Genomic DNA, 20371 nt, shown 5'->3' with positions numbered 1-20371 from the left:
GTTCTATATTGGTACATCCTTTTGAAGTACCAATATATCTAGGTGCAGAAAGTTGTGCACCTTTACAAGTTGCAGGTTATCTCTGTGATGATCTAGTGTTTCCTCATGAGATCTTGCATTGCAATATACTTATAGGAAGGCCTTTGTGCTAAAATAAAGTGGTGCTTACAGCCTGAGTGTAACTTGATTGGTGTTGTATAGTAACATTGAAGGGGTTGTCCAGTTTCAGCAAATACATTTTATAGTTAGTACAATGAAAAGTTATACAATTTTCCAATATACCTTCAATATAAATTCCTCACTGTTGTCTAGATCTCTGCATGCTGTCATTTTAAAGGAAGCTTATTGTTTACTTCCAATGGATAGAAATTCATGGTCATGTGATGTCACACAGGTGCACCCCTCCTATTATAAGACACATCTCTGTGATACTAACAAGCTGTGCACCTGTGTGACATCATATGGCCATGGACAGATATCACCTCTGGAAGCTAGCGATGTAGAATTTCTTTGAATGTCAGCAAGCAGAGATCTAGAAAAGCATGAAAAAGTGATACATTATTTTCAATATACTAAAAATAACATTTAATTGCTTAAACTGGACAAAACCTTTAAGCTGCACAAACTAAATGTATGCTCAACCTGCCGTTGTGGTTTGACTACAGACGGCTAGAACACTATTGGAAACATAGATCTTGTCTCTCTTGTCTCACTTATGCAAAGTAGGGAAGTAGCTCAAGGACAGAGCTACTAAGAATTGATCAAAATATTATTCTTTATATGTTATTTTATGTTTGGTGCTATTTGTATACAGTGAAATGTTCACAAGCGGAAACCATGGTGCATATATGTTGTTATGACACAGTAATGTAGACATAAATTACTGTTCAAACATCCTGTGTCCAATAACGTATATATGCAAATACCATATATGCAAATACCATAACGGCTTCACTATAAGTAGCAGTGTTGTCTATTGTATGTCTTCTAACATTCCTGTTTCATGACTTTCTTGATGGCGAGCTATATTCTATTCACACTTACTTTATTACGAGTGGCTTGTGGTCTGGTAAGAAAATCTGAAGAGCTTACATAAAGAGCATACAGCTGCAGGAATCTCTATCTTTGTCTCTCTATATTTCTATATTTTGCGTATATGATTATTTTTATATGTATTAGGGTTTTTTTTAATGAATATGAGAAAGTTGATGATCAAGGTACATGTTGTGATCATTTCTTGCATATGACTTGCCCCATTGAACTGTATGCATTATATATTTCCCTTTCAGTTATACTGACCATATAAAAATGTTATCTACTATTTATATATACTGATGTGCAACTCCATTCACTACAGCTTTGTATGTGAGATTACCATCATTTATTAACAATCATCTAGGCTATCTCATACATAGATTTGACTTGCAGTTATTTAGTATACGCTTAGTTATGCAGATTCTTGTAACGTGCATACTCTAGATCAGATTCAAGCATGTCTCAACCAAAATCTGATCCCAGATCTCTCATACACAATCCCATTGTTTTTACATACTGGTCGCCATGGTAATAAATATAGTTTTATTCTTACTGTAACTCTATCCACAAGTACTCTATTGGATTGTGACCTGAAGTACGGGGACTATAGGGACTAATCCAGCATCACTACTTCATTGGCATTAAACCATGTCTTTACCAATCTCAGTATATTATTTGGGTAGTTGTCCTGTTGGAATGCTCTGCCATCCTTTTTATATCCAGAATACTCAAGTGTACAAAGTAATTTATCTTGTAGAACACTTACATATAGCTCAGCATTGAGTTCACCTTTTATGATAAGAGCTCAGCCCATGAGAACCTCGATCTAGGGTAAATATCCTACATATGTATTGGGTGTCATTAAAGGGTAAATAAAAGCACATAAAACTTGGAAAATTGAAAAATCCACTCTGCTAAAAGAGTTTGGTTATTTCAAATCATGCATCAATGGAAACAACATCAGGAAACCTTACAAGCCGTGTTGTAGGAATTCATTAATGTGGAAAAGACTTTTCCGACACTCAAAACTTGTTATTTTTTGGGCCACTTGTGAATCCAACACTTTTCCGGCACATCTAATTTTCCAACTCTTTTTTTCCCCGCAACTTTGGGTGCACAATTAGACTAGTTAAAAACTGGTCTAGGGAGTTCTATTTCTACAATTTCTAGACAATTCTAAACCTTTTTGTTTGTGTGCCAATGCATTAAACCCTTGTGCCACATACTTACATCCTACTGAAAATTGCCCACCCTGGGCCCAAATTGATAAATGCTTGCCATTCTGTGTCAGTTTTTCATCTATCTTTGCACTAAAAAAACATCTTTAGAGCTGACTCATGTATTTATTAAGAGTTTGCGCCACTTTTGTGTTGAAGCTGCACTTTGTACGACACCTGCAAAATCTGTGCACTTAAAGGGGCTTGTTAGGGCTTAGTCGGAGTTTGGGGTGCATTTATCACTGCAACTTGACATAATTGAGTGACACGCTGTATAATGAAAGTGTACCACACAGGAAAAGGTGTGCACAATTTCAATTCAATTGCATTAGATAATTGAACACAGTGGGGCTCATTTACTAATGTTTGCGGAGCGCACTTTCATCGGACTGTGCACCTTTTTCGGGGATTACAAGGCTTGTACATGTATTTAACAAGTGTCTGCTGTGGGATTTTGGCGAAGACCCGAATCCTCGTCGGACAACGCACCGCGGGATCGCAACAGGACCGGGTAAGTAAATCTGCCCCAATATCTGTCAAACAAAAGTCACTACAGTTGTGCAAGATTGGCACAAATCGACACTTTGAAAACAAAAAACAGGATGATACATTTTACTGTGTTTTAGCCATTGTTCTGTATTAATTTTGGCATGATTAATTGAATATCCTACTCTCAAATTTTTGTTCATATTAAAAAAACTGTGGAAGTCAATGGGGTCCATTAGGCACATTATGAAATTCGGTGTCTGACAAATCTAGCACTTCAACTTGGCTTTCGTTATGAACGCATCCTGATATATAGGAGATTTACCTTTGTTTTCTCATCTTATGATAGTAACGCATGTACATTTTTATTTCAGCCGTTTCCACAAATACCTGGTAAGTTTGCTATGTTTTTTTAAAGTTAAAGGAACATTTTACTGCATTGACTAAGTAGCTCTGATTAGGTTTTGCCAAGTTTATAACCTAACCATCATGTACCATGCCCGGCGACATAGGCGTCTATGGAGGTGTATATCTGGCCACATATACTTCCCCATAAGGCTCATGTAAATGGGGCCTAAATGAGAATTGTATACAGCTCAGAATCCACAGGCCAGGCTTAATTCAGTCTTCTTGTGTCTTTGTTCAGCTGAACTGGACATGACTTAAGAGATTGTTGTAGCAAGATAGCTGACATGGAGAAGAAAAATAAGAGCAAATATAATTTTTTAAGGTCCCTAAAATCCTTCTTTTGCAATCTTGATATTTTATACAGCAGGTATACTCACAGCCACCTGTAATATTCTTGTTTTTGATGCTTCTTTTAGAACAACATAGAAGACTTCTTGCTAACCACACGGACATTCCTGCCATAAATTTAGGTATGTAAAGCAGACAAAAGTGTCATCACTAATATTAATAATCTTTATTTATATAATGCCATCAAATTCTTTAGCGCTTTATAAATCATCATTGTCATCACTAGATTTGGGTTTAGAGGATGTGGTTGCACCTGGGCCCAGAAGCCTTAGTGGACCATATGGTTTCCCTTTCTCAAATATAGAAGACTACTTGCCATACATTTTAGTTACGGGGCCTGGTAAAGAATTAGTACTGGAACCCTGAAGCTGCGAGTTACACCTCTGGTTGACATTTCAATGTACAATAGGTGTCAGATAGGTTAGCAAGTTTTTTAATTGAAATGTTTTTGTGTTTTTTTCTTAGCCTCTGGCTTGGATTTATTTGAAGGAGACATCAAGCATGATTCAGTAAGCATTCTTTTATTTATAGTGTTATTACAGACAGTGTTGTATTTTGAAATAGAAGATGTGGGCCCCATAGAGAATGGATCTCAAACTTCCTAAACACAGGTTTAAATTGTTTAATCTTGTTACCATTAAAACATATAATATTTTACGAAACCCATAGATAAAAATATCCATCAGATTTCAAAATACAATATACAAGACATATTATATGTTTTAATGGTAACAAGATTAAACCATTTAAACCTGTGTATAGGAAGTCTGAGATCCATTCTCTATGGTGCACACATCTTATATTTCTGATTGCTGTTAAGGTTAACCCTTTATGGTGTGAAGGGTTTTGTGGTAACACATGGAAGGTTAAACTGATAAGTGCTACTTAAGATTTATACAGTATTGGATTTTGACACTTTGTTTTTTAAACTTTTTTTTACCATTGTATACTCTGCATAGTGGTTATCTTTTACAGGACTATCTATTTAGGATATCAATTTTGAGTGGTCACTAGTGTTGAGAGATTCGGGTCTTTACCAAACATGGCGGATTTGGCACCCACAACCCCAAAGCCAAATGGCGGCCCGTCACTCAGGTTTCGGGTTTGGGTTCCAGAAAATGCAGCAAGCTGGTGAATTGACTGCAGAGCAGCCAATCAATCAGCTTGCAACCCCTTATCAACCACAGCCATGCCTCAGTTTGAGCATGGCTGTGATTGGCTGGTTGGGACATGTGAGCCTGATGCATTAAAGGAAGGGTCACATGCCACAGTGCCATTTAAGAGAGGAGACAGAGCTAGGGAGAGGCTGCTGACCCCAGGGTGAGTCAAAGAGGCAGTTAAGTAGGAAGGGGAGGCTGCTGTGATAAGGAACAGATGGAAATCTGAATGTGGTATGTGTTATTGTTAGTCATTGCTATTAATGTTCAAAGACAAAAGACATGTTGCTACTTGCAAAATGTCTTTTCTTTTCATGTGTTTTGCCCAATGCATTTGAATTGCAAAGGCATTACTAGAATGCGGCCTCCAGCTTAGTTCACACTCACATCTACGTTTACAGTGAAAAGGTTGCGATCAGGAATGTGTAACCCGTGTTTTGCATTGTGCGCATGTAGTCGGGAGACATTCCTCCCCACAGTGCATAAATGGCGTTCATTAATGTAATTAAAACGCTGCGTGTGAATATAACCAGGGGAACCTAAATGTGCCCAATAAACCTACACCAATTTTACCTAGCTCTACTAACCCTAAGCTACTGACCCCTTAAAATATACAGCCCCCTTCATAACGGCTGTCCAGGTTTTTGGTGGGAAGGGGGTTTCAAAACAAGAAAGCAGTTGTACTTATCTCCCTGCGGACCACCCGCTGACTTTAGACATCAGCGGGCACAGGTCCGGAGTCTGCAGCGATGTCTTTAGATGTTGCTAGAGTTTTCTAATGCCCCCGCACTAGTCGCGGGAGCATTACCCGGTATCTGGGTGTCGGAGATACCCGGAGACCCTAGGAAGAAGGGAGATGTGGTTTGTTACTGCTTCTCCCTTCTACGCTCCTCCGCTGAATAAGCACAATGCACAGCGGTGCTGCCTCCATAGACTCTGATTATGGTGTTAATCAGAGCTACTGGATCTAATTAGAACCAGTACAGCACTGATCAGAGTCCCCAGTCACAGCTGGTTGTTTTCCTCTGTAACTGGGGCTCTTATAGATGCCTCAGTTACAAGGGAAAACTTGTAAAACAAGAAGAGGAAAGCAAAATTAAAAAACAAAAGTGAAAATATCCTCCATGGGTGTTTTATGACCTCAGGGGGACATATAAAGTAAAAATACACATACACAAAAATATTAATAAATATTCATAAAAATAAAATTACATTTCACCATATAATTAAAAAAAAAATCCCCTGCTACACTCTGCCATAGTCTCTCCGTTTTCCCAATACTATACATATTACATATCAAAACAACAGAAACAAAATAGGGAATTCATTAATAATGTTCATTTGAGTTAATTTGAAATTTTTTTACTTTTATTACATTTTAAATAGAGCTATATGTTCCAAAAAAAAAACACAGCAAAAAATTCTAAGGTAGCATGCAAAAAAAAAAGTTATAGCCCTTAAACCAACGCTTATGAATATTCGCTAAAAATGGCCAGTCACTAGAGCCTTTCCAGGCCACGTCACTAAGGAGTTGAACTCCCTTTGGCACTCTGATTCGGTGCTGTGCCTACCATCACCCCTAATCTGCATACAGAGACCAGGGGTGATAAGGACACAGCTCTGGAACGGACCACCAGAGGTGGTAAGTACTACTGCTTTCTTGTATCCACAGCCGCCTCATTCCCCTGGTAAAAAAATGATTAAAGTCTGTATGTGTATGTGTACAGACATGTATAAATACTTAGATATATGAAAACAGATCCAAAGCCAATGCAGAATTGTGAGTTAATGTGTAATACCAGCACTAACTATAACTTACACACAACTTTTTTGGTTGCAGATATTCTCTTTCATCTATTTAAAGGATGTCAGCTCCTTCCTGTTGGAACTTAGCTCTTAAGTTTTAGAAACACAAAAAAAGTTAGGTTCCTCATTTTATCATCTCATTCACATTCTTATGACAAATTTAATAGTGCTCTGTTGTTCCCTTAGTTAGGCCATTACAGTGGCAATAGTCACAGTACTTGCGTCCAGTAGTCACAGTACCTGCCCCCAGTAGTCACAGGGCTTCCCCCAAATAGTCACAGGGCTGCCCCCATGCCCCAGTTACCAGTTCTGCCCTTAAGTAGTTAGAGTGCTTCCCCCTTGCCGCAGTAGCCAGGGCTTCCCCCCAAGTAGTCACAGTGCTTTCCCCATGCCCCAGTACAAAATATGTAAAAATTGTGCATATATCTGAATACTCAATGATAAAACTGTCACGGTTACACCCACGATCCTCGGTACGGATTGAGGGTGTACCAGTGCCTGCTGCCGCGGTCCCCGCTCCCCCAGCTCTCACTTACCTCTCCAGGCTCCGGCCTGCACTCTTGCTCCCAGCATGTAGGCCGCATGCTGTTTCCATGCAGTCGCGTGCTCCTGCCACTAGAGGGGGCGCGCCCAGACTTCTCCCAGCCTTAAAGGGCCAGCGTCCTCCTTATTGGCTCTGGCATTCCAGGCTCGGCTATATAGCCTGGCGACTCCCAGCATCCCCTGCCGGATCTTCAGCTCATTCTACTGAGGAGAAAGCCTTCTTGAGCGTTTCCAGACGCCTCTGATTCCCCGTGTTCCCTAGCGTTTCCAGACGCCTCTGTGTATTCTGCTATTCCCGTGTTCCTGGTTTCTTGTGTTCCCTTGTTCCATGTTATCCTTCCCGTGGTCCTGCCTGCCTGCCTTCCCGTGGTCCTGCCTGCCTGCCTTCCCGTGGTCCTGCCTGCCTGCCTTCCCGTGGTCCTGCCTGCCTTCCCGTGGTCCTGCCTGCCTGCCTTCCCGTGGTCCCCGTGTCCCTACCTTGGCTGCCACCGTGGGCCTAGTCGTACCCGTGAAGCGGGATGGTCTTGCTGCGGCGGGCTCTGGCGAAGACCAGGAGTTCACTTAGACTCCGCTCCCGGGTGCGGCTAAGGTTGTTATCTCCCGCGGTGGTCCAGGGAGTCCACTCACTTAGTCCTAAGGGACTATTCCCCTGAGATTGTGACAAAAACTATGTAGATGGTAGTACTAGACCATTTCATACAGAGCTACAGCATCTCCTTGGGTCCAAATTGGGATTGGATTAATAGAACATATTTTGAAAAAGCCAGGTAAAGACAGAGAATGATGATTGTTGGTACTTTGACTCCCCTAGGCATTCTCTATCTGGGGATCATCTATTGTCTGCTGCTTCTCACACACCCTTCCAGCATATGTAAAGTAGAATTCCACCTGGTTGGCACATTACATGTTAGTCACTGAGTGGGAAGGCCAAAATTCCTCTGTGGCGCAAATAGACTAGCAGCGGAAAGGTGTGAACGCTGTAAGTGCGCAAAGGTGGTAGACTCTTTATGCAGCCGCTCTGACATGTCTGTATAATTGGCCAGAAAGCTTTGCAGTACCAATTTGAGCTAGAAAAATCAGGGCGGCTGGGAATAATGTATTGTGGGCCCAAATGGTAACTTTTTAAAGGTCAGCCATATTGTAATGCTCCCAATTCAGGACCAGGGCTAGTGGATGAGATGGGCCAAACTTCTGTTTTTTGTTGATAGAAAGTTGAACGCTTGCCTGGGATGGTGTGGACAGTCTTGGTGATGGTGGTGGTGCTGTTAGTGTCATATCCTCCTGTTGTAGAGAGATAGGTGGCCTTGTCACTTAGAATACAGTGGTAGAGGCTAAGACAACTGAAAAATTAGAGGGAGCCTCAGGTGGTTTCATGTTTTTTATGGTGTGTCATCCACTGCAGCTTGTGTTGTGTTTGTATGTACCTCGTCATTCAGATGGTGCAAATGACACATGTTTTGTCTTCTGCACTATGCTTGAAAAAATGCCACACCACGAAGAACCTATGGACCAGCCCTTGTGTGCACAGTCTCTTAGGCACAGTGGGCAGGTGAAGATGTGGCTATGGGCTGCCTGATGCAACTTTTTTACCTTCTGCATTTTCTCTTGGCTACCTAGAGCTTTGTGACCATCACCTCTTCTTCCGAACTATAATTGCCTTTCATTCATGTTGGGCCTTTAACATTGTCATCACCCATCTTTTCCAACCAAGCCCTCACCCCACCCTCCTGTGATGGTCCGCTGTTGTGGCAGGTGGATGTCCCAAGGAATCCCAGATAGGAGAGTTATCATACAGCATTAGTAACTGCTCCATGACCTCCAAAAGAGGTAGAGAAGTTGGAAGACAATCTGTTGTAACTTGAGGAAGTCTTTGCGATGTAATTTACCAATGCCTCAACTTCGTCTGGCCTCTCCATTCTGAGAGTGCCATTGTGGCCTACCAATACCTCAACTTCTCTAGTCAGACTCTCCAACAAAATTTTTTCCCAAACCCTTTAAACCGAATTTTAACAAACCCCCTGATCACAAGTTGTCACGTCAAATACTTAAAAAAAAAAAAAAAAAGCAGAAAATAGTGTGCAACAGTTCGTAGTCCATTGAGGTAATGATGGACCCTAGGACTCTCTGTTCCAGATTCAGTGGGAAAGTCACAGATTTTTGGGTCAGCCCTGTTGTCTTGGGTGGTGGGTTGTATGCCCTTGATTTCACATAGCCCACATAGATGTGATGGTAAAATTGTTAACAAGCACTATGTTTACACTACTGTAGTTTACACTACTATGTTTACACTACACTGTAGTATCAAATGAATGCTGTAGAACAAAAAACTGAGTAAAAAGTAAAACTTATGTGTCTGGAATTCTGAGAGGCAAAGGCAAAAACCCTCTCATAGACCCAACATAGAAATCTTCAATGGTTATGTTAAAATTCAGAAATACAGTTTTTTCCTCACATATTCTTATCAGTACCTTTCCAGATTCAATATTTTGCAATAATTGTTATTTTTGTTACCATAGACAGAGAGAAATGCAATTATTGGTTCACAATATAGGTGGCCGCTAGTAGTCCCCTACTACTTAGAAGACAGTCTTGGTAAGTGCATTATATTAATATCTTTATGTGTTTTTTTTAGAATTAGATGTCATGCACACAAGCATAGTTTATGCAGGTCATTTGTATCCAATCATTGCGGGTTCAAGGCCAATACCCTTCCCTGCCCTCAACAGAGTGAACCGAAACCTGTACAATTGCAAGGAGCCAGAATCAGGAGGATCTAGACACTGTATAGTGGTTTACACTAGGGAGCTGCAGCTCTGCTCCTAATCCTTTGAAAACCCCTTTAGGGCCTTAATAACACAAAATTTGATGAAATAACCACATGCTATTGTGCAGTACAGAAGAAGTTAAAAATTATTCTTCTTATTGGCTAAGGCTTCAAAATACAGACTTCCTTATTTTCACATTTCTTATTTTACTTTGTGCATAGCAAGTTTTTGCACAATAAAACACTAACATGAGATTGTTACTGGAAAATGAAAATATATTATGCCTAGCCTTTGACCCACCAACATCAAGTTTTTTATTATTTTAACCTTTAGATGATGCATTCAGTGACTATGAGATCTAAAGTTTTTTTGATTTAGGAGAATGGCAATGCTGTTGTTACATTGTCACGTTAACAGCCTCAGTTTAAGACAACTCCTCCACACAAAAAATGTTATACATTCTGAGCAATAGGGCATAGCCATCCCAAAATTGTACCACTGAAAAAGGCATCTTATCCTGCAAATAAACAGCACTCACTTGGAAACATTAACAGAAAAACATATATTTTATAGCTCAAAAAAGTGCCCCATAAACCAACTAAAAGCCACTAAATTCTATAAGGCAAAACTGGCTAATGCATGGCCCTCCTTCAATTCTGCGCCTCGCTGTACGTGTAAATTTTAGGGCTAAATGAATGTGTTACCAACAAAATCGGACCATTCTCAATTTCACTTACATTTTGATTTAATTACTATGAAGATCACAATGGGTCTTCCTTAAAGCTATTTCTGATAGTTTTAGGGGTGCAGATTTGAAAATGGATTGATATATTGGGGGTTTTGAAAATTATTTATTGCTAATTTCATAAAAAACAGTAATGATCCCCTAGAAAGCCAGTTCGGAAACTTACTTGAAAATACGAGAAACTGATGTTCGATTTGTAAGCCATAAAATAAATTATTCAGACATTTTATAAATTATGAACGTAAAGCAGACAGACACATGGGAAATGTTATTCAGCAACTAATTTAAGTGGTAAAAACTATCTGTTTAAAAACAAGATAATTTCTAAATTTGAAAACGGCAAATTTTGCAAAATTCAACAATAATTTTTTTTTTTTATCAATACAAAACTTAGCAGAAAAAAATTACCTGTAAAATGAAGTACAACATGTGACAAAATAACAATCTGAAAATCTCTTTGATAAGTAAAAGTGTTCAAAAGTTATAACCATAAAAACTGACGCCAGTCAGAATACAAAAAATGGGTCCGAGCCTTAAGCTTTAAACCTCCTTAAGCTCGGCTATGTCCTGAAGGGGTTAAGCAGAAAATTTACCCACACACCTCTAATAAAATCAGTGGTGGTGCTACCGCTGCAGCAGACGTAGCAGCCGCAGTGGGAAGGGCCCGGGTGGAACATAAGGTGCAGTATCCATTTGGTCCAGCTGGGCCTCTCTGGCAGCAGATGGGATCGCTGTCAGAGTGACTGTGCTATTCTTTTCCTCTTTTACTTGAATAAATAATTGGCCTAGTGCCCCACACATGAACTGTACAAACAATTTCTATTTAACTTTAGAAATAAATGCAAAAGGTGTTATTCTGAAAGCATTTGAGCGCTACCGAATGAAGAGTTGTATTGACTTTAAACCCTGGAATGGTGAAAAAAACTATGTATCTGTATTTCGTGGTGGTGGGTAAGTAAACCATTTATGGTCTAAAAACATCTTTAAAAACATGTTTTCGTTGTCTTATATATAATATATGTCTATTATATTCTTTTGGGAGGATCAATTATTAGGCAGTAGCTAAGACCCTAAAAAACATGACAGTCGTAGAATCAACATCCAAGATACAATAGAATTTGGACTAATAATTTAATATAATTTGTACAGTGGGTTGCTTTTTGCAAATGCTGGTTTATTTTAGATCCAAAAGACTGTTCTATGACTAAAGAGTGAAACCTCAAAGAACTGGTCCTCCACAAAAAAGAAACTAAAACTTAAATTATTAAAAGAAATGCATTGTGTTGTTTAGAACTACAACCACCAGGAAGTGGAGTGTTTACAGACAACTAACCATCTGATGTGAGGTAATTAACTTTTATGATAATGGGGGTCATTTACTAAGGGCCCGATTCGCGTTTTCCCGACGTGTTACCCGAATATTTCCGATTTGCGCCGATTTTCCCTGAATTGCCCCGGGATTTTGGCGCACGCGATCGGATTGTGGCGCATGGGCGCCGGCATGCACGCAACGGAAATCAGGGGGCGTGGCCGAACGAAAACCAGATGGATTCGGAAAAACCACCTTCACTCAGCCCGGCCCGGTGAACTCCATCGCGTTCCGATGCTTTTCGCGTTTTCCCGACGTGTTACCCGATTATTTCCGATTTGCAACGATTTTCCCTGAATTGCCCTGGGATTTTGGCGCACGCGATCGGATTGTGGCGCATGGGCGCCGGCATGCACGCAACAGAAATCAGGGGGCGTGGCCGAACGAAACCAGAAATCACTGAAACCAGGAAGAGAAAAACCAATCTTTGTGTGTCAGTAAGCCAAAATGGGTTCTGTGAAAATTCCCTTATGCGAAAAAAAACTGCCAATGTGAAACTACCCTAAATCAGAATAAAAATACCCAAATGATGCTTTTTTAAAGTGACCCCTGAATTAATTACATTATATACAGAAACTTATTCTAATGAAATTATATTATAAACTTTTCATAAATATTTTCCGAATTCTACATTTAAAAATTGTAAAGTTACAGAAAAAAACTGAAATGTAGTTATTATGAGTCTCATTGTGGTCCAAACTAAAATAATAAATTGACTTGCCTCACACTGCTCCCACATCGTACGCCTTGCTCATGATGTAATGATGCACAATGACACCCCACAAGGGAAAGACCCTGTTACACTGGTATTTTATAGCATAAAGAAGGAAGATGGACCTCCAAAAGGTATTGCATTTCTTTTAACATTTTACTATTTTTACAAATACTTGCCTATTGTAGGATTCTTGTAACCACCAAACTCCTGCCTCGAATATTGAGTAAAAATGCTTTCTTATTCTTTTGTGGGTCTCTGGTAAATAATCCTGTTATAGTTGGAGCTTCTGATAGCAGTGGTGGCGAACCTATGGCACAGGTGCCTTTCTGTGGGCACCCAGGCCAGCGCCCCAGCACACTAGATCGGACTCAAAGACAGGACACAGGACTGATTCCTGCAGTCTCAAGCAACTTAAAAGATGCTGCTTTCAGTCATATATTAAAGTGATAATTACTTCGCTACTTGGGACTGTAGGAAGAGGGAGAAGTAGTAGACCGGGCCATATTATCTTTGGAGGACCTTCTTAAAGATAAGTGAACATTACTGTTCCTGCTGCATCACTGATGTGGTTATTGTGAAACAGAACGTTCTTTGCTAGATGACGTTAGAATTTGATCTTCTTCACATTAACTAATAACTATAAAATTAAGTCATTTTTGATGATAATTTGTTTCTATTATCCATAAAAAGTTTTTTGTGCCAAATATGTAATAATCAATATTCACGTGTTGTATACTTTTTTTAGTATATATTTGCTTCATATTTCTTTAGGTGTTATTCATATGTTGGAATGCAGAATGGAAAACAGCAGCTTTCTATTGGCTATGGATGTGATACAGTTGAAATTGTTCAACATGAATTCCTCCATGCACTGGGATTCTATCACGAGCAGTCACGATCTGACAGGGATGATTATGTGACCATCTTGTGGGCAAATATTGAGAATGGTAAGCCTATAAGAACCGCATTTAACTCAATATAAAATACTTTTATAGTGTGAAGTTAATAAAAATAATATAATTGTAGCTAGTTCACGGCCTCATTGACTTGTGTTAGGGATTTTATGCAGGGCTCTAACAACCCTCCTGATTTTGTAAGGTGATTCCAAATGAACCCTTTTAGCCAAAAAATGGCTACCGAGTGGCCATGCTGAATATACCAGAACATTCCTTTTAAGACATTCTTCCAGAGGCCTTGTACTCATTGTGGGGATTTGGCCCAGTAGAGACCGTGGTAGCGGGGTGCTGGGATGCAGTTCAAGACAGGGACACCAGGGTACAGTCCAAACAGGTCTCGCCTGCGTTTATTGCAGCAAAATTAAACCAGCCTTTACATTCAGGTATTTGAATAAACAAAAGAAAACCTACCCGTCAGGGTGCTAACTATACAAATAGTCCACTAGCTCACACTAAACAAAGATCACGTGGCTGCTCCAGACACACAGGTCAGAGCTGTGTCCTCTCAGCCTCCTTCCACAGAGAGACAACCCACTCAACTCTGCTGAGTCATTTTATCTAGGCTAATTAGGCTGTTCCCATCACCTGTGTCCAAGGTGCTGGACAAACCCACCTCAGCACTAAGGCCTTGCATAGAAGCAAAACCTAGGGGAAACATACCGCCCATCCACAGTTAACCCCTTCAGTGTCTCACATACCCTCCCCCTCTGTTTGACCCTGTGGGGACGAACATTTTTGGCCATCAGACAGTGGGTACGGGATAGGGCATCGGCATTCCCATGCAGCTTTCCTGCTCGATGTTCCACCGTGAATTTAAAATTCTGGAGCATTAGGAACCACCTTGTGACCCTGGCGTTCCTCTCCTTGGCCTGACTCATCCAGGTTAGGGGAGAGTGATCAGTCACCAGTGTAAACTGCCGCCCTACCAGATAATACCTCAGGGATTCCAGAGCCCATTTGATCGCTAAGCACTCCCTCTCAACTATACTGTAGTTCTTTTCAGGAGGTGTGAGCTTGCGGCTCAGGAATGTTACAGGATGTTCCTCACCCTCCACTACTTGGGACAGGACAGCCCCCAAGCCCACGTCAGAAGCGTCAGTCTGCACAATAAAGGTCTTGGTGAAGTTAGGGGTAATCAGTACCGGTCCCTCGCACAAAACCGTCTTAAGTCGCTGAAACGCCCCCTCAGCCTCTTCACTCCACTTTACCATCACCGTCCTGCTACCCTTTGTCAGGTCAGTCAGGGGTGCCGCTATTGTCGCAAAGTCAGGGATAAATCGGCGATAATAGCCCACTATGCCCAGAAAAGCCCTCACTTGCTTCTTGCTCAAAGGTCGTGGCCACTGCTGGATCGCCTCTACTTTATTTACTTGGGGTTTGATGACCCCTCGCCCAATACGGTACCCCAGGTAACGGGCCTCTTCCAGACCCAGTGCACACTTTTGGGGGTTCGCTGTCAGCCCTGCTGCCCTCAGGGAGTCTACCACTGCTTGTACTTTGGCTAGATGACTCTCCCAGTCGTTACTATGGACTATGATGTCATCTAAGTAGGCCGAGGCATAACTCCGGTGAGGTTTTAGCACGAGATCCATTAACCTCTGGAACGTGGCGGGAGCCCCATGTAGCCCAAAGGGGAGTACCACGTACTGAAAAAGCCCATCAGGGGTAACAAAAGCGGTCTTCTCTTTAGCCCTGTCAGTCAGGGGTACCTGCCAATACCCTTTCGTCAGGTCAAGGGTGGAGAAGAACCTAGCCTGTCCAAGTCGTTCTATCAACTCGTCAACCCTGGGCATGGGATAGGAATCAAATTTGGACACCTCGTTCAACTTCCTAAAATCATTGCAGAACCGTAGGGAACCATCAGGTTTGGGTATCAACACAATAGGACTCGACCAGTCACTTTTAGATTCCTCGATAACCCCCAGGTCTAACATCTGCCTGACTTCTTCGGATATGGCAAGCCGGCGCGCTTCAGGGACCCGGTAGGGTTTTTGGTGTACCCGGATGTGGGGTTCGGTTATGATGTCATGCTTGATGACTGAAGTACGTCCCGGCAACTTAGAGAACACATCCACATTTCGGAGCACAAACTCCTTCGCTTCCTGAATCTGGGCCCTGGAGAGGGACTCCGAGATCCGTACTTCAGGCACCTTGGCATCGGGTACACCTACCTCCGGTGTTCCCTTCTTGGGGACAGACGCCTTCTCTACTCCCATGGCCATCAGGGACTCTCTTTCCCTCCATGGCTTTAGGAGGTTCACGTGGTATATCTGTTCGGGTTTCCTCCTCCCCGTATCTGGTCGACCCTGTACAACAGTTCCCCAATAATCACCATTCGGGGGTATATTTTATCAGCCCCTGGTATTTGGAGCACCCCATTTATCACCTTGACATTCTCCCGTGCTTTAACCAAGGTAGGGTCCTGTAGCTGTGCAGCCCCAAAATTGTCACGGGAAATCTCAAGGTCCAGCATGTCGGCCACCTCCTCGTGGCCCTCGACCTCACCAGCTAGGACCTCTAGGGGAGAGAATTCATCACATGGGGTCACCCCTACTGCTGGTGTGTGTACATCGGCCTCAAAGGGTTCAGGGGCCAAGGCCGGACATACCTGATGTCCATTATCTGCAACAGCACCTGAGGTGGGTCTTCGTCTCCAGAGGTCCCAAAACACCGGTAAGTCTCTGCCGATAATAGCCTCATGAAAAAGGGACCCCACCACCCCCACTTCATGGGTAACAGTACCACAAGGGGTATGTAGGTTGATGACAGCAGTGGGATATTCGCGAGTGTCCCCATGTATACACAACACTCCCACTCTCCGCCCACTGTATAGTCCAGGATCAACCAAAGTTCCCCGCACCAGGGTGACCAGACTCCCTGAGTCTAGCAAGGCTTCCACTGTGTGACCACTGATTGTGACCATGCATACTTGGGGTTCTGCATCCGTGACGGACTCAGCCGCCAGAACTGGCCGGGCAAACAGTGACACTCGCCGGGTCTGGTTGCAGTCCATTGGCTCCACTGACAGTGGACAGTTGGCAGCAATATGGCCCATTTCATGGCACCGCCAGCACTGGATACGGCCATGACCTCTGTCACGAGCCTCACTGAGTTTCTGGGTATCCACGCCCCCCAATGAACCCCCTCCCAACCTGACATGTCTCCCCTTTTCCGCAGTAGCAGTCTTACCAGCTGGTTTGGTGACCCTGTCACTGGCACTGCTTCGTGTCGGAGAGGTAAGTAGAAGGTCCTCCGTAGCCCGATACCTCTCTACTAGGGACACAAGCTCCTCAGCTTTTGTGGGACCGGCCTGTCCAACCCACCGCTGGAGCCGAGAGGGCAGAGAACGGGTGAATTTGTCGAGGACCACTCTCTCTACCATCTGTGCGGGGGTGCAGTCCTCTGGTTGTAGCCACTTCCGGACAAGATGGATCAGGTCATGCATTTGGGAGCGTGGGGGTAATTTTTCTGAGTAAGCCCACTGGTGGACCCGGCTGGAGCGAACTTGAACGGTGACCCCAAGACGAGCCAGAATCTCCGCCTTTAGCTGGGGGTACTTACGGGCCTCCGTTTCACTCAGGTCGTAGTAAGCCTTCTGCGACTCGCCGGTCAGGAACGGTGCCAGGACATCTGCCCACTGCTCAGCCGGTAACTCCTCTCGCTCAGCTACTCGCTCGAACACTGTGAGATACGCCTCCACGTCGTCGGTCGTCGCCATTTTTTGTAAAGCCTTTTGTACTGCAGCCCGTGCGGAACGCTGGACAACCGGGTACCCTTGCAGACCAGTATGGGACCCCTCAGTAGTCGTCGCTTGCGGTGCTGCCATGATGCCAGAAAACTTCTCCATCATCAGCTGGAACATGGCTCGGGACTCTTCCTGCTGTTGCTGGAGCATAGCTTGCTGCTGGCGGGACCTCTCCTCCTGCTGCTGGAGCATGGCTTGCTGCAGCTGCCGATTAGCCAGGGACTCTTCCTGCTGCTGCTGCCGATTAGCTCTGGCCTCCTCCTGCTGCTGGCGGGACCTCTCCTCCTGCTGCTGGAGCATGGCCTGCTGCTGCTGCCGATTAGCTCTGGCCTCCTCTTGCAGGTATTTAATAAAGTCCTCCATCTTGGCTTTATCCTGCACTTTGCCTGCTGCTTTCACCCAGGCCATGCAATGTTGCAGGATGTAGCGAGCCTTTCAGGTGTATGTCTTTTTGAACTGCCCGCAATCCGAAGCACCATATGTGGGGATTTGGCCCAGTAGAGACCGTGGTAGCGGGGTGCTGGGATGCAGTTCAAGACAGGGACACCAGGGTACAGTCCAAACAGGTCTCGCCTGCGTTTATTGCAGCAAAATTAAACCAGCCTTTACATTCAGGTATTTGAATAAACAAAAGAAAACCTACCCGTCAGGGTGCTAACTATACAAATAGTCCACTAGCTCACACTAAACAAAGATCACGTGGCTGCTCCAGACACACAGGTCAGAGCTGTGTCCTCTCAGCCTCCTTCCACAGAGAGACAACCCACTCAACTCTGCTGAGTCATTTTATCTAGGCTAATTAGGCTGTTCCCATCACCTGTGTCCAAGGTGCTGGACAAACCCACCTCAGCACTAAGGCCTTGCATAGAAGCAAAACCTAGGGGAAACATACCGCCCATCCACAGTTAACCCCTTCAGTGTCTCACATCATCTAAACAGAATGTTTACACCAATTGTCCTTGTGTTAGCTTTGTATAAGTCACTACATGGCCTTCAAACAGAGAAGCTGCAGAGAGGAGCGAGGACACAGTAATTTCTAAACAGTTCACACAAAATGAAGTTTGAATAAAGACATGACTGGACAGTGGTCAGTCAAGAGGTCGGACACAGTTTTTTGTATGTCTTCAATTTTAACAGTTCACTATTTGTTAAGGTTTTATCTATATACATTATACGTGCTTGCTGTATTCTGCTAAGGCGTCCTGTTGACGCTCCTATGCGCGTGCGCCACGCTCGTGCATGGAGAAGTGCACTGCAGGGGGACGCGTCTCCATGACAGCACCTCTCTGCTCATGTGATCGGGGATGGCGCTCTGGGGTGACGCGTTTCTGGTGCGCGACTCCATGGGAGGAGCACGTCACGCGGTGGGAGCGTCTTACAGCGGGATGGCCTCTGGCGAGTATATAGCAGCAGATGCAACACATATTCTACTCCTGCTGACAAAGCATCAGCGAAAGGCGCGTCGGGGTGTAATTCATTGGCCTCCCTCCTTGGATCGCCCACTGATCAATCTTCACTATGCCTTCGGGTGAGTGTACTTGACACATGTGGATTCAGTGAGGCTGGAAAGTACCTCCGGTCCTCATCTTGACTGCATTACTATCTGATATCTATATCCTCGTTTGCCTTACATGCTCCTTAATTTTACTCTTTGGAGACTCCAGATATTTATAGATTAAGGGCTTTAGGGCTTTGGGGAGGTTAAGGGCTTAAGGGCTTTGGGGAGGTTTTATTTTTTATAGCTTGTTGCAACTTCCTTTCTTCTTTTTGGGATTTATATAAAATAACCATGATGTTTGGGATGATAAGGGAAAAAGAATAATAAAATATTACTAGGGGTTTGTTATAAGGCTCCAAATATAATGGAGGCAGCAGAGGAAATGCTGATAAGTGAAATGGATGCGGCTTCAAAGCAAGGTGAAGTACTTATCATGGGGGACTTCAATTACCCAGATATTGACTGGGGGGCAGTAACCTGCATGTCCTTCAAAGGTAGCAGGTTCTTGTCAACAACAAAAGACAATTACCTGTCGCAACTAGTCCTGGAGCCAACAAGAGGAGGGGCACTGCTGGAACTTATCCTAACCAACAGACCTGATAGGGTATCAAAACTACAGGTTGGGGGGAACCTGGGGAATAGTGATCATAATATCATTGATTTTGTATTACGCTTTACTAAGAGCATTAGAGAAGGGGCAACCAACACTCTAAACTTCAGGAGGGCAAATTTTCAGTAACTAAGGGAAGACCTTAAAGGTATAGACTGGGATAATGTTCTCAAAGACAAAAGCCCTCCCCCCCCAAATGGGACTTTTTCTCATATTTTCTGAAAAAGCCCTGTGAGAAACACATACCTTATGGGAAAAAGCATAAGAGGAACATGAAAAAGCCTATGTGGCTAACTAGTCTTGTAAGGAAAGCAATAAGCGAGAAAGATAAGGCATTTAAGGTGCTAAAACTTGAAGGTAGCGATGAGGCATTACAGGATTGTAGAGAGAAAAATAAATCCTGTAAAAAGCAGATAAAGGCCGCAAATATAGAGACTGAGAGAAATATTGCCAGGGAGAGCAAAAATAATCAAATTATTTTTCAAGTATATTAATGATAAGAAACTAAAAACAGAGAGTGTGGGTCCCCTTAGAAATAACATGGGGTCATGGTGGAAGGAGAGGAGGAAAGGGCCAATCTACTGAATGTCGCCTTCTCAACTGTCTTTACCCAGGAAAATCCCCTGGTGGAAGACACAATGAGGAATAATGTAAATTCTTTTTGGAATGTCAACAGTTTAACCCAGGAAGAGGTACGGCGCCACCTCGCAACCTCTAAGATAGATAAATCACCGGGGCCAGATGGCATACACCTCCGGATTCTGCATGAACTATGGTGATAGACAGACCGTTATTTTTAATATTTGAAGATTCACTGAGGACTGGTTATGTTCCACAGGACTGGCACATAGCAAATGTGGTACCAATATACAAAAAAGGATCAAAAAGTGATCCTGGAAACTACAGACCCGTGAGTCTAACTGCTGTGGTGGGGAAAATATTTGAGGGGTTTGTTAGAGATGCTATCC

At 43.1% G+C, this 20371-nt stretch overlaps 1 protein-coding gene across 2 annotated transcripts in view; it reads left to right on the top strand.

The window, feature by feature from the left end:
* The first annotated feature begins 1005 nt into the window (after positions 1 to 1005).
* Positions 1006 to 20371, top strand: part of LOC140132789 (meprin A subunit beta-like) — a 44314-nt gene continuing 24948 nt past the window's right edge. The window contains exons 1-7 of one of the 2 annotated variants that reach the window (XM_072152012.1): positions 1006 to 1069; positions 3113 to 3131; positions 3563 to 3616; positions 3960 to 4003; positions 9517 to 9592; positions 11344 to 11461; positions 13366 to 13541. In XM_072152012.1, coding sequence (XP_072008113.1) covers positions 1016 to 1069; positions 3113 to 3131; positions 3563 to 3616; positions 3960 to 4003; positions 9517 to 9592; positions 11344 to 11461; positions 13366 to 13541 — 541 coding nt within the window. In that variant the 5' untranslated portion in view covers positions 1006 to 1015. Of the gene's footprint in view, positions 1070 to 3112; positions 3132 to 3562; positions 3617 to 3959; positions 4004 to 9516; positions 9593 to 11343; positions 11462 to 13365; positions 13542 to 20371 lie in introns of those variants that run through there. The other variant, XM_072152013.1, reaches the window with a different exon arrangement.

The sequence above is a fragment of the Engystomops pustulosus genome, chromosome 5, assembly GCF_040894005.1.
Source record: "Engystomops pustulosus chromosome 5, aEngPut4.maternal, whole genome shotgun sequence".
Taxonomy (NCBI): Eukaryota; Metazoa; Chordata; class Amphibia; order Anura; family Leptodactylidae; genus Engystomops; species Engystomops pustulosus.
This window is presented reverse-complemented; position numbering and strand designations above follow the sequence as displayed.